Source organism: Balaenoptera ricei, chromosome 12 (assembly GCF_028023285.1).
Source record: "Balaenoptera ricei isolate mBalRic1 chromosome 12, mBalRic1.hap2, whole genome shotgun sequence".
Classification (NCBI taxonomy): domain Eukaryota; kingdom Metazoa; phylum Chordata; class Mammalia; order Artiodactyla; family Balaenopteridae; genus Balaenoptera; species Balaenoptera ricei.
The window spans coordinates 87,558,786-87,573,431 of record NC_082650.1 but is presented as its reverse complement, the minus strand read 5'-3'; the positions used below and the strand labels follow the sequence as shown (position 1 = coordinate 87,573,431).

Below are 14,646 nucleotides of genomic sequence, written 5' to 3'. Positions count from 1 at the left end.
TATGTTTGGATGGTACACTACAAAGGAAAATACTTGTATTAATAAAATCAAGATTACATTTTCAAAATATATTCCACAAATCTAGACACCTCCTTAATAAAAACATGGCTTTGTCTGTCCATTATGTATGACAGGCTCCCTCTTCCTCTAGTCTAAAATCCCAAGATACTGATTAGGATAGAAATGTAGAAATAAAACAATGTTTTAGGGCTGTAATAAACTAGTACTTGAAATCCTTTGGGTAGATTGTTGTTTGAAGATTCAAAATAAACGCATAAACATATCCACGCAGGGGACAGGTATAAAGATGTTCATTGCAGCCTTGTTTATAATAGAGAAAAGCTAGAGGCAACCAAATACCCATCAGTAGGGCTTAGATGAACCCCGATACATTAGCACAATAGAACGCTATCTGAGGGTTCAATGAATGAGCTAGATCTAAATATATCTATTAATAGAGGATGGATATTAAAAACCACATTGAGTGGGGAAAAAAGTCACAGAATATTATATATAAGATCAAACAATGGCTTCTATAGAATTTGTTTTAAATATCCAAAATAACATATTATTTATGGTTCCACATATGCAGTAAAAGTGCAAAAATATAGACTGAAAGCATAAGTACTAAATTCATGACAGTGGCTCTCTCTGGGACAGGAAGAGAGAGAGAATTTGAAACTTCTTCGATTATAAATTTTTTTTCTTTCTTCCATCTTGGGTGTGTGGTCCATGGAGGTTTGACTTATTCAACTTTATGTGTTTTGTATTTTTTTCAAAATTAAAAAAAAGACAAGATGGGCAAAAAAGACCTATACTTGGAAATGCAATGGTGAACACTGTTTTGCAAAAATGCTCCTGAGATTGGAAAATAACCAACATTACATAACTTCTAGTGGCTGCATTTAATTTAACAACTGTCTGGTATTCGGGAATGTTGGTTAACACTTAAATGGAAGCATAATGCTGGGACATCCCTGAAGTCTAATTAACGATACGTTTCCTTGCCACAAGTATTATTTCTAAAATTTTATTTTCTCAAAATTCCCTTTATATGTCACATACAAATCCCTTCTCAAGATTTTTGACCAGAACCTCTTAGGCATTTCTAAGTTGCTACTGTCCCCACATCAACAAGAATGCCTTCTTTGTCCATTTAAGTGGTGATATAAGTGCTGGAAACAGTGGAGAGATGCGTTTTTCTTCCTGTGACTCCTCACCCCTCCACCTCCCCCAACTTGAAAAAAGAAAGAAGTGTCTGAAATAAAATGAGTCTGGATTATTGTGTCAGTTAAATTATCTCATGTCTTTAAAACCACAAAAATTCTTTTTTTTTTTTTTTTGCAAAAACAAAATACAGTAGAGCGAAATTATCATTTTTTCCCTCTAAATGTTCTTTCCTTGAAAAATAATTGACTTCGGTTTCACATTAATTTTAAAGATCCTAATGAATATTATGGATTTCTAAAAGACCTAAAGGCATCGTGGAGCACTGACAAACACATTATTATGCGAATAGCCTAACTGGATTCAGAACTTCACATTGCCTCTTGGGGGATAATAGATAATTTCCGTGGTTAGAAAGGGCACAGGCAATGCTCTGACCCTGACAGTCACAACAGGACTCACCTGGCCTCCTGCAAAAACTTTCTTCTGCTTTTTCTTGAAAGGGTGAAATTGGACCACCAGGATTTCCAGGCTCTATTGGCCCTAAAGGTGAAAAAGGAGAATCTGTAAGTATTTTAGCTTTGAGAGCAGAGGAAGAATATCCAAAAGATAGAATTAAAAATATATTTCTTAATCAGCCCCAATTCCATGCACCTTGGTTGCCCCTGCCATAGGGAACAATAGATCAGATATTTGAGCATGTACTCTAGTCAAGGTACTAAGTTTTTTACATGTATTACCTCACTTAGTTCAGTTTTTTAAAAATCACCCCCATTCTTCAGATGAGGAAACTGAGGCACAGAGGTTAAGTAACTTCTGTAAGTTCACACAGCTAGGAAGTATTGAAACCATGAATCACTCCTAGGTAGGCAGATTCCAGAACCCAGGGTTTAAAAATCACTAAGCTGCCATGCTATAACTAAACATAATAGCTAAAATGAATAATAAAAGCATCTTTGGGCTTCCCGGGTGGCACAGTGGTTAAGAATCCACCTGCCAATGCAGGGGATACGGGTTCGAGCCCTGGTCCAGAAAGATCCCACATGCCACAGAGCAACTAAGCCCATGCGCCACAACTACTGAGCCTGCGCTCTAGAGCCCATGAGCCACAACTACTGAAGCCCGCGTGCCACAACTACTGAGCCCGTGCACCTAGAGCCCGTGCTCCGCAACAAGAGAGGCCACTGCAATGAGAGGCCCGTGCACCGCAACGAAGAGTAGCCCCCGCTCGCCACAACTAGAGAAAGCCCGTGCGCAGCAACGAAGACCCAATGGCAGCCAAAAATAAATTAATTAATTTTTTTAAAAATGAAGCATCTTTGGCAATGACAGTCATTTTTCAGACAGCTTTAGAATCAGTGCTGTCACTCATCTACCCCGAAGTTCTCCTACTTCAGGAATCATGCTTGCCCTTAGTATTCCATCCAGGCCAGTAACAGCCCTTCCTGGGACTCTCTGGGAAATCTCACGTGTCCCACAAATCCAGCCCAGTGTCTGCTGCCCCGTCCATCTGCCCACTCACTCCTGATACTCCACACTTGCGGGCACGTCTTCCACCTCTTACCTACCTCTCTGGGTCCCCACTGTCTCCCCTCCATGCTGGAACACTGGCACTCACCTTCTCCTAATTGCCACGTGACCCATAACAGACCAGTCCCTAAGATTTACTACAGTTCTACTGGGATAGCTGGGACTTGTAGAGCAGAAGAGAGAAATCTGAATGGGTTAGAGCAGTGCTTCTCATACTAAGTGTGAACTTAAATTACTTGAAGATCATTTTGAAATGCTAATCCTAGTTCAGCAGGTCTGGCTGGGGTTTTTTACCGAACCCATGTTCAGCTGCTGACGGCTCATAAGCCAATAATTCGAGAGGCAAATGTCAGTAGAAAGGAAAGATGCTTTAATCAGAAAAGCCAGCCATCTGGGAAGATGGTGGACTTGTGTCAAGAGACCAACTCCAAAGATTCTGCTCAGCCATGACAGTTTTTAGAGGGAAAAATGGGGGAAGAATCTCAGTGAATCATTGAGGCAGGAGGTTGGGTTCTGCATCTTTCTCCATTGCATGCAGACTGGCTGACTCTTTCTTCAGATGTTATCTTGCCCGCGTGATCTGCCTGCAGGATTGCTAAGGGGGCTTTTGGAGGTAGAGGGTTAGTCATTTTTTAACTGCTTAATTCTTCATTCTTACTTCTTTTCATCTACGAAAAGAATCAACAGGTTAGACAAGGCATGGGGTGCATTCAGGAGAGCACAAGTCAGGAGTTAGTTTCAATTGCTTAGTGATCTCATTTTTATATTTAGGTTCTTTTAAGTTTAGAAGGGAACAGAGATGGGCAAACAGGAAAGGGACAAAAGAGCTGCTTTCAGCCTGAGTGGCTGTATTTCTCAAAGTCCCAGGCCATGCTCCTGCTGTGGGTCCCTAGACCATGCTTTGAGTAGCAAGCGCTGGAGGGTGTCACAGTTCCTAAGGGTTTCCCTGTGGTTCTCCATCCTGCCACCAAGACCCAACCCCCTGAGACTACCTTTAGCCCTATCTACCTTACCCAGGAGAAACCAGCTTCTTTTCCTCTCAGTCCTTCTCCTTGTCAGTTCCCTCTTAATCCCTGAATTATCCCACACCCCTTACACATCTTTGCCTGCCTTTCTCCTCACCCCCCAACAGGAAAAAACACAAATTGTACATTATTAGCCAAGCAGTTTAGCTCTTTGTGATCTCAACCTTTCTAATACAGAACAGGATCTGGACTTACCTTTGCATAATAACCAGAAGGCCCAAACAGAAGAATAGTCTTCATCCAAATCCGAATTTGGAGCCTGAATGGTACTTTAAAATGGCAGTTTGTTCCCCGTTATAGGAAATTTAGAACATGACTAGGTTAGACAGCAGAGCTAAAATATCATCTAGTTGAACCCCAGGATTTTATAGATAAGGAAAAAGAGGCTCTAAAATGTCAGTGACTTGCCCCAGATAGTAGCCATTGGAACTAGGATGAAATATCAGGTCTCTAGATAACCAGGATCCTGATTTTGGTTCTTTTTTCTTTTACAAGCAGTTACTTTAGTCAGTGTGGCTTGACAGAGGTTCTAGATAAGCAATGTGCTATAATCAGAAACAAGCAATTACAAAAGCAATGTTGCCCATTGCTCACATCTAATTAACTTCATCTCCTATCTTAAAAATCAAATTGATTTTTAGAATTAAGCCTGGAAAGCAAAAATATAAAGCCCTAATCTAATATATAGAAATTATCCAATAATAAGAGACGTAATGATGTTGGATAGATATGGGTCATATTAGTCAGAGTAGGTAGGTTATGCCAGGTAACAAATTAGCCCTGAAATATCTATGGTTTTAACCCAAGAAAGGTTTTCTCTTGCTCGGGCTGCCTGCCCAGCGTGGTTGGGAGGAGTGGGTGTCCTGCTGCACACGACCCTCAGTAACCCGTCACCAGGCTGATTAGCACCCAGGAGCTACGCCATCTGATAGATGCAACCTTCTCAGCCACCACTGCCAGGGAAGCGGGACTGGGGGACGATGAATGGGCTCCTTCAGGGGACACGCATCACTCCTGCACGCATTTCATGGTCAGGACTAGCTGCCTGGCCTCACATGACCGCAGGGAGCTTGGAAACGCCAGGGAGAAGATGGGGGCCCACAGTCCCAAGGCCATGGGACACGAGCCTTGCTCAGTAACCACTCCCCTCCCGATAGTGACCTGAAGGTCAAGTCCCTAAGAGGACCTTTGAGAGCAGCACTACCTACCATAGTGGTTCTCACGCTTGCCCTTGACTTTCAGATGCAAAAGAAAATTACTAAAATTACTAAATTACTAAAAATGTATGGTATCCATCTTATTGTCCATTCACTCCTTTCAAATAATAAATCAATTACATTTCAAATAAAATCAAACAGACTGAGCAAGCAAAGCCTGGAATCGAAGTCAGGCTGCCTGGGTTTAAATCCTCAATGACCTCTTACTGATTATGTGACCTTGGGGGAATGACTTAATTTCTCTGAGCCTCAGATGCCCCCTCTGTAAATGAGTGTACTCATAGTACCTGCCCTGTTGACACAAGAGGTTAACTGTGTTAGCGTATATAAAGTGATTAACACAGGTGGAAGTGTTTTATTCAATAAATGTCAGCTATTGTTGTTATACCTGTAAAACTTTAAATTCCCTAATTTAATAAACTTTTGTTCGACACCAATAGTGTACCCCAGAGATGCTATGATAGTCAAGATGAATTATATCTCTACATTCACAGAGTTTATAGGCAAGATAAACAAGGGAACATACAGTGGGTGAATGCTGTTTTAGGGGAAGTAACTCAGTTACTCAGAAACTTTCTGAGTCTCTTTCCTCATTCCTGAAATGGGACAATATCTCCCTCACAGCCCTGTAGTGAAGGTTAAATGACATCATGATACGTACCTTCAAGAACAGAAGTTAATAAGGGGAAGCCTCCCTGTGTGTGTGTGTGTGTGTGTGTGTGTGTGTGTTAAGGATGGGTTGTGGTGTTAATAACACAGTGACAACAGAGAGAGTGTTACTGAATAAGGAGCATTCCTTCAAAGCTTCTGTCTCTCCCCATACCTTCATACCTAGACCCAACAAGAACTAGTATCAGTTTCACAGACGTGTACTGTTATTCACCCAGTAATTAACTGCTTCAAGCCATTTTCATTAAAAGAAAAATGAAAATTAGTAAAGTATTTTTAAAATAATGATTTTGCATTTTTAAACACTAATTTAAACTCTGTATTTTTAAGCACCAACTTAAGTAACTGGAAAAATTCAAATGAATGTCCTTCCACTGATCACTCTGGCATCTTCACCTTCATTCTGCCTCTGATTGGATGTGTGTGTGTGTGTTTGTGTGTGTCTGTGTGTGTGTGTGTGTGTGTGTGTGTGTGAGACCATCTTCTATGTGAACCATGCAAGAGGAAGCTTTGGCCTTGGACAGCGTTGTAATTTGTCAACCACTCAGGATTCTCAAAATAACATTGAAATGATTAACTTACTGTTCATTTGGAAATATGAAAGGGTTTTTTAATTCATTTTCATATGGTCCTTCTAAGCTGCATAGGCAGACAATGTGACATTCTGGATCACTGCATGTTTGCAATGGAGTCTGAGTTTGGCCTGCAGGATTTACCCACATCCAGGTTTGGAGAGATTATTTCTACAAGTGTTTATAAATGATTCTGTTTTCCACCCATTTTCCTAGGGGGAACCCTTTACAAAAGGTGAAAAGGGAGATAGAGTAAGTAGATGTTTTATCACTGTCTTGAGTTTTCTACTTCATTGATTTCTTTCTCTCTGATTTCTAGTATGTTTACTTTGGAGTCTAATACATTTGATAAGGTCAGCTCCCTGAGCATTTTACTTTTTCCTCTGTGAATTTTGATAAATGAGAAATTTTAAACCTTGTTAAGTGTTATCATGTGATGACACTTCAACATTGGCTTTGGGTAGTGTATATTTTCTTTAACCCATTACTATTTGTGACTGGACATGAACGTGATGAAAGGTATACACTAAGGATATTTAAAATACAAAATTAATATGTAAGATACAGATTTTTTTCAAAAATTTTGTTAATGATACAAATTGGATTTCTCAAACAGGAAAGGATCAATGATAAGTCATGGAAAATAAGAAAAGCGAACTCATTATAGCCAATATTGTCCTCTTTTGTGTAACCTTAATTTTTGTGTGTTTTTTTGTTCCATTAAATACATACACCTGAAAGTAGAATCTCCATGACATATCAACTTAAACTCTACTCTTTCTTTTTCGCCCTCACCTGCAGTTTTAGTTTGCTGAGATACAAGATTAACTGGTGGCAAATTATAACAATGTCAACTAAGTAGGGAACTCAGTGACCGCTAATGGACCATGATGGTTAAAGTGTCAAAAGTGACATTGGGGAAAAAACTGTTACAGAGAAGAAAGAAAAATAGGAAATTATTGTTTACGTATTAGCAATAATCATTTTAAATCATGTTTTAGAATGAACCCTCCTTGACTTCATCATGTCTTCCATAATTTTCCCCTTTATTGTATGTCAGCTAGTGGGGAAGTAGATGAATTGCAGCATTAGAGATGCTCTTCTCCATCCATATTTAAACATTACACATATGGTCCTTATTTCATTTACAGGGAGAACCCGGAATAACAGGATCACAGGGAATAAAGGTAATCCCTTTATTACAAGGGTAATAAGGGTAAGAAGGGTAACACCCTTCTCTTGCATCTCCAGCATAATGAGATTGTGAAAAATTAAAGTAACCATTTCACTTTCCTTCCCACCCATATGTTTAGGGCGAGCCTGGAGATCCTAGTCCCCCTGGTGTAATAGGAAGCCCAGGACTAAAGGTATATAAGAAATAACTGAGACGAATGAGGATATTATTTTGAAGTTATAGCCATTTCTGTGTAAAACAAGGAACTCTGATGGACCACTCATTTTCGTCACAAATGTGCTCAGAGACTTTATCATGTTTCCATGGTGATGTCCCCGATCCCCACACGGGCCGCATTTATTACATACATGGTAACTGTGCCTTATGGATCACAATGGGATTTTTAAGCTCTTTTCAGACCATATTCACAATAGCATCCTAAAAGCTTTAAGAGTAAACAGTGTGAGCCACATCTATGACCCTGAGCTGTGTTCTCAAAGAGAACAAGATTCAGGATTCAATTTCCTAAGCCAAAATTATGCAACCCAGAAGTGTTTGAGTTGCCCATGCAGGACACTACAGGAGCGTCCCAAAGAAGACCAGCTGTTGGGAGGTGCTGGAGAGATCCGTGTGATATGCCCCCACCAGTGGGTAAGGCAAGTTATCCAGGCCTCACCTACTGGTGAGAACGGACTCATTTAAATGACAACATCTTGAAACTATCTTTATAGGCCCAAAGCACATTTCAGTGTTATATAGAGGAGGCTGGATGGTGGAAAGTCGATCTTTCTATAGATAAAGGTCACACCATGTTTTACATATATTCAGGTACACTCTAATTTTTATCAAATTAAAGTACATATCACCTTCTATTTAGGGTCAGCAAGGACCCGCAGGCCCTATGGGACCCAGAGGACCACCAGGAGATACTGTATGTATAGTAGATGCATGTGTCTTTGATATTTGGAAATTAAATTGAGACTAAAACATGTTTTAAAGAACATCAACATCTGTTCGTGTGACTGAGTTATACTACATTTTCCAAAGGCATGGGCCATCTCTACCAATAACACTGAGCACACCTAATGTCAGGGGCTATTGAGAACATTAGTATCTTCATATAGTCCTACGAGGTCCTTTTGAATATTAGCCTAACAAATCAGTCTTTGAAACCCAAGTTAGCATTTCCATTATACATCATTATACATGGCTTTTGGTTCAATTCTCCATCCGAGTAAGATACTTCCAAAGCTTCTGTTGTTGTATTCTTGCAACATCCTCCAAAAAGGGCAAGTCTTTTGGCTGAAAATACTTATATAATGCAATTGGAGAAAGGTCCTCAGGTTGCATTAAATCTAGCTTTCCTGGGCTCACAATTCTCTCTCTCTCTCTCTCTCTCTCTCTCACACACACACACACACACACAAACACACACCCTCACACCGTTTAAATGTACTTTTTTCTTTTTTTAATTGAAGTAGTTGATTTACAATATTATATTAGTTTCAGGTGTACATTATGGTAATTCAATATTTTTATAGATTATATACCATTTAAAGTTTTTACAAAATAATGGCTATTTTTCCTGTGTTGTACAATGTATCCTACTTGCTTATTTGTTCTATACACAGTAGTTTGCACTTCTTAATTCCCTTACCCCTATCTCCTCCCCGCTTCCCTTTCCCCCACTGGTAACCACTAGTTTGTTCTCTATATCTGTGTGTCTGTTATATATTGTTATATTCAATCATTTGTTTTATTTTTTAGATTCCACATATATGTGATATGTCTTTCTCCATCTGTCATATTTCATAAAACACAGTACCCTCTAGGTCCATCCACACTGTTGCAAATGGCAGAATTTCATTCCTTCTTATGGCTGAGTAGCATTCCATTGTGTATGTATATGACATCTTCTTTATCCATTCATCTATTGATGGACACTTAGGTTGCTTCCATATCTTGGCAACTATAAATAATGCTGCTAGGAACATTGGGGTGCATGTATCTTTTTGAATTACTGTTTTCATTTCCTTTGAATATATAACCAAGCATGGGATTGCTGGATCACTAGGTAACTCTATTTTTAGTTTTTTGAGGAACCTCCATAATGATTTCTCTAGTGGCTGCAACAATTTACATTCCCACCAACAGTGCACTAGGGTTCCTTTTTTGCCACATCCTTTCCAACACTTGTTATTTGTAGAATTTTTGATGATAGCCATTCCGACAGGTGTGAGGTGATACCTCATTGTGGTTTCGATTTGCATTTCCCTGATGATTAACGATGTTGAGCATCTTTTCATGTGCTTGTTGGCCATCTGTATGTCTTTGGAAAAATGTCTATTCAGGTCTTCTGCCCATTTCTTAAATCAGGTTGTTTGTTTTTCTTAATATTGAGTTTTATGAACTGTTTATATGTTTTTGATATTAATTCTTTATCAGTCATATCATTTGCAAATATTTCCTCCTATTCAGTAGATTGTCTTTTCATTTTGTCAATGGTTTCCCTTGCTGTGCAAAAGCTTTTAAGTTTAATTAGCCCCCATTTGTTTATTTTTGCTTCTGTTCCCTTTGCCTTAGGAAATAGATCCAAATATATTGCTACAGTTTATGTCAAAGAGTGTTCTGCCTATTTTTTCTTTAGGAGTTTTATGGTTTCAGGTCATACCTTTAGGTCTTTAATTCAGTTTGAGTTTATTTTTGTATATGGTGTGTGAAAATGTTCTAACTTATTGTTTTGCATGTAGCTGTCTAGTTTTCCCAGCACCACTTATTGAAGAGATTGTCTTTTCTCCACTGTATATTCTTGCTTTCTTTGCCATAGGTTAACTGACCGATAATTGGTTTATTTCTGAGCTATCTATTCGGTTCCATTGAGCTATGTGTCTGGTTTTGTGCCAGTACCATACTGTTTTGATTACTGTAGCTTTGTAATATAATCTGAAGTCAGAGCGTGTGATGTCTCCAGCTTTGTTCTTTTTTCTCAAGATTGCTTTGGCAATGTGATGTCTTTTGTGGTCCCATATAAATTTTAGGATTATTTATCCTAGTTCTGTGAAAAATGTCTTGGGCAACGCATTAAATCTTTAGATTGCTTTGGGTTGTATGGACATTTTAACAGTATTAATCCTTTCAATCCATGAACACAGGGTATCTTTCCATTTCTTTATATCTTCTTCAATTTCCTTCATCAGTGTTTTATAGTTTTTAGACTATAGATTTTTCACCTTGTTGGTTAAGTTTATTCCTAGGTATTTTATTCTTTTTCATTCAATTTTATATGGGATTATTTTTTTGCTTTCTCTTTTGGATAGTTTCATTATTAGTGTATAGGAAAGCAACAGATTTCTGTATATTAATCTCATACCCTGCAACTTTACTGAATTCATTTATTACATCTAATAGTTTTTTGGTGGAGACTTTACAGCTTTCTATATATAGTATCATGGCATCTGCAAATAGTGACAGTTTTACTTCTTTCCTTCCAATTTGGATGCCTTTTATTTCTTTCTCTTATCTGGTTGCTGTGGCTAGGACTTCCAATACTATGTTAAATAGAACTGGTGAGAGTGGGCATACACATTTTCTTCCTGATTTTAGAGGAAAGGCTTTCAGCTTTTTACCACTGAGTATGATGTTAGCTTTGAGTTTGTCATAAATGGTGTTTATGATGTTGAGATATGTTCCCTCTGTACCAACTTGGATGAGCATTTATCATGAGTGGATGTTTAAGTTTGTGAAGTGCTTTTTCTGCATGTTTTGACATTATCATAATTTTTACCCCTCCTTTTGTAAACGTGGTGCATCACATAGATTGATTTGCAGATATTGAACCATCCTTACCTCCCTGGAATAAATACCACTTGATTGTGGTGTATGATCCCTTTTATAAATTCTTGAATTCGGTTTGCTAACATTTTGCTGAGGATTTTTGCATCTATATTCATCAGAGATATTGGCCTGTAATTTTCTTTTTTTGTAATGTCTTTGTCTGGTTTTGGTATCAGAGTAATGGTGGTCCTATAGAATGAATTCGGGAGTGTTCCCTTCTCTTCAACTTTTTGGAATAGTTTGAGGAGGAAAGGCATTAGCTCTTCATTATATGTTTGGTAGAATTCACCTGTGAAGCTCTCCAGTCCTGGACTTTTGCTTGCTGTAGGTTTTTGTTTAATTGTAAATTTAATTTCACTACTAGTCACCAGCCTGTTCAGATTGTCTATTACTTTCTGATTCAGTGTTGGAAGGTTTTATGTTTCTAGAAATTTGTCCACTTCTTCTACGTTGTCCAATTTTTTGGCATATAACTGTAGTATTCTTTTATGATTTTTTGTATCTCTGTGGTAATGGTTGTCATTTTTCCTCTTTCATCTCTTATTTGGTTTATGTGTGTCCTCTCTCTTTTTTTCTTGATGAGCTCTCACTAAAGGCTTATCAATTTTGTTTATCTTTTCAAAAAACATAGCTCTTTGTTTCATTGATCTTATCTATTGTTTGGGGGTTTTGAGGTCTTCATTTTATTTAATATTTCCTCTGTGATCTTTGTCATTTCCTTCCTTCTTCAGACTTTCAGTTTTGTTTGTTCTTCTTTTTCTAATTCCTTTACATGGGAGAGTAGGTTGCTTGTTTGAGATTTCTTCTTGTTTGTTGAGTTAGGCCTATACCACCATAAACTTAGAACTGCTTTTGCTGTATCCCATAGATATTGGAAAGTTGTGTTTCCATTTTCATTTGTCTTGAGGTGTTTTCTGATTTCCTCTTGATTTCTTCATTTACACATTGGTTTTTTTAGTAACATGTTGTTTAGTCTCCACAATTTTGTGTTTATCCCATTTTATTTCCTGTAATTGATTTCTAGTTTCATACCATTTTGGTTGGAAAAAAATGCTTGATATAATTTCTGTTCTCTTATATTTGTTGAGACTTGTTTTGTGGCCTAGGATGTGATCTATCTTGGAGAACATTCCATGTGCACTTGAAAAGAATGTGTATTCTTCTGTTTTTCTTTTTTTTTTTTTTTTTTATTCTTCTGTTTTTTGATTGAATAAATGCACTTTCCTATCCATTCCCCCATGTCAGCTTTGTGTTCCTTGGACAATCTCCCTAGCCTTCTGACATCTTGGAAGCCAAAACCTCACTATGAATCCTCACTTGAGCAAAATGAGAAAAATGCTTGACCATCACTTCTTGACACTGATCTCTATCTGGCCATGATTTGAGTACCCTCCATGCAACTGTTAGAATCTCTCCTTTTCCCATCACCTTGGGAGCAGCCCCATGACATCTTGCTCTGTTCTCCATGCTCCCTGACTGAGCCTCCAGGGGTTCATCTTTCAGCACGTTTGGTCACTTGGTACTTTGAACATTCAGTTCATGAAGCAAATCTTTTTGTTGCACCCCCAAGCCATTTAGTGACCCATTGCAGGTGTACCTAATGGAGAGATCTTACAAAAAGAAACAAAATGCTGGTGGCACAGGTGGAGCCACAAGATGCCCAAGAAATGACGTTAAGTGATAGACGTCATTAAGTGACGTTAAGTGGCTAGAGATAAAATAGAGAATAAAATAAAAGAGCCTTTCTTGCCAAATCATAGTAAAAGCATATTTTCTATTTACCCCATTGTCTTTCTGAGCCATAGTGTGATGCCACCAACAGCCATTCTTCCATGCCTTTTGGCAGTAATATGGATGGGGCATTTAGTTCAGGTCTCCCTTATTTAGTTTCTTCCTCATTACATTCAGGTTACCTCACTTGAAACAACAAGCCACATATTTTCATTAAGGTTTTTCTCTCTCCAGCAGACCAAAATCAACATATTCCCATGTAGTTTACAGGTTAAAATTCTGTTCTCCTGACAAAGACAGACAAAGATAGAAATGTTATTACAATAAGAGATTTTCTAATTGCTCTCTCCCTTTTATTCTGAATTTTCTAGGGATTGCCAGGAGAACACGGTATCCCAGGAAAACAAGGCATTAAGGGAGAAAAGGTATAGCTTCCGTTTCACTCACTTTGTATATTAAGTAGCTGGGTAGGAGGAAGAGACAGAGGGTCATAAGGACACTGAGGGAGTGAAAGGACAGGACAGGGCAGCTGGGATTGTGCAGGGGATTGATGTTCGCATAAACTATGGCATGAGTGGCATCCCTGGACACTGTGGCAGCCCGGGTTCCGGCACCGAAAATGCAATGTGACAAAATGAACTGCCTTAGAGATGAAGATCTCAGGACTCAAAAAACCTGTTTCAGGCTCAGCTCACAACTCAGGTATAGACCTAAGAAGTCTCAGTCTCTCAGGACCTGTTTCTTGATGTCTACATGGAAATAGTATTTTAGTACTGAACCGTTACTTGGGAATAACTTAAAGAAAACATAAAGGTCATCTAAAGAACTATGTGAATAGATTTGTATATTTTTCGCATATCTATTTATACATGTACATACATTTCATGATACTGTAAACCTACTGTAACATAGCTTACCACAAGATCTAGGTGCACTTAAGGTAACAGAACAGTGTCCGTGTGGATTGGACGCTCAGTACATATCGTGGAATGAGTGAGTGAATGGGTGAGAGAATGCAGTGTGACTGACTATGATGACAACTTAATACTATGGAAACTGCTGCCTCTACACGTCCCACCATGAACCTGAGTGATGAAGTGAGAATCTTACCTTGTTTCCTCAGGGAGACCCAGGTGGGATGATAGGCCCTCCTGGACTTCCAGGTCCAAAAGGTGAGGCTGGTCTTCCAGGAAAAAGCCTGCCAGGGGAACCAGTAAGTACCAATCCTTTTACTAATATTTCCTTTGAAAGTTGATTAATTACTGTTTGTGTGTTCCCAGTTTCAGATCACAGGCATAGGAATGTTTAGGTCTGCAGAAAAAGAAGTATTCATCTTATTCTTTAGATCAGAGGTCTAATCTTTTTGGAAATTTGATGCAAGCAAAGGGCTCTCATCTGAAGAAAATGCACATACACGCACCATTTTTCATACAATTTTGGGAGATTCATAGGCGCCCCTGAAGCTTCTGCAGGTACTATTTAGGGATCTGTGAAGCCTAGTAAGGTATGCTAGTTTTAAACCATAAACCTTCCTTGGACAATATCTTAAAACAGAAGAACTGCCTGAAATTTCCCTTCTAGAGGTTCTGCATATATAGCCATAGGTGGTCATCTTTAAAAAATGTCCTTGTGGCCTGGGCTAATCCCAGGACATAGAAAACTGGATAGCTGGAAAATCCAACCCATATGCCTGTTTCATCTGCCTTTTTTTCTCATCCCCTTTGACC

General features: G+C 38.6%; 1 protein-coding gene across 2 annotated transcripts in view; it reads left to right on the top strand.

The window, feature by feature from the left end:
- Nucleotides 1-14,646, top strand: part of COL19A1 (collagen type XIX alpha 1 chain) — a 373,303-nt gene that overhangs the window by 298,429 nt on the left and 60,228 nt on the right. For both annotated transcript variants that reach the window (XM_059942115.1, XM_059942114.1), the window contains 7 exons: nucleotides 1,671-1,733; nucleotides 6,397-6,432; nucleotides 7,332-7,367; nucleotides 7,494-7,547; nucleotides 8,232-8,285; nucleotides 13,291-13,344; nucleotides 14,043-14,132. In XM_059942115.1, coding sequence (XP_059798098.1) covers nucleotides 1,671-1,733; nucleotides 6,397-6,432; nucleotides 7,332-7,367; nucleotides 7,494-7,547; nucleotides 8,232-8,285; nucleotides 13,291-13,344; nucleotides 14,043-14,132 — 387 coding nt within the window. The remainder of the gene's footprint in view (nucleotides 1-1,670; nucleotides 1,734-6,396; nucleotides 6,433-7,331; nucleotides 7,368-7,493; nucleotides 7,548-8,231; nucleotides 8,286-13,290; nucleotides 13,345-14,042; nucleotides 14,133-14,646) is intronic.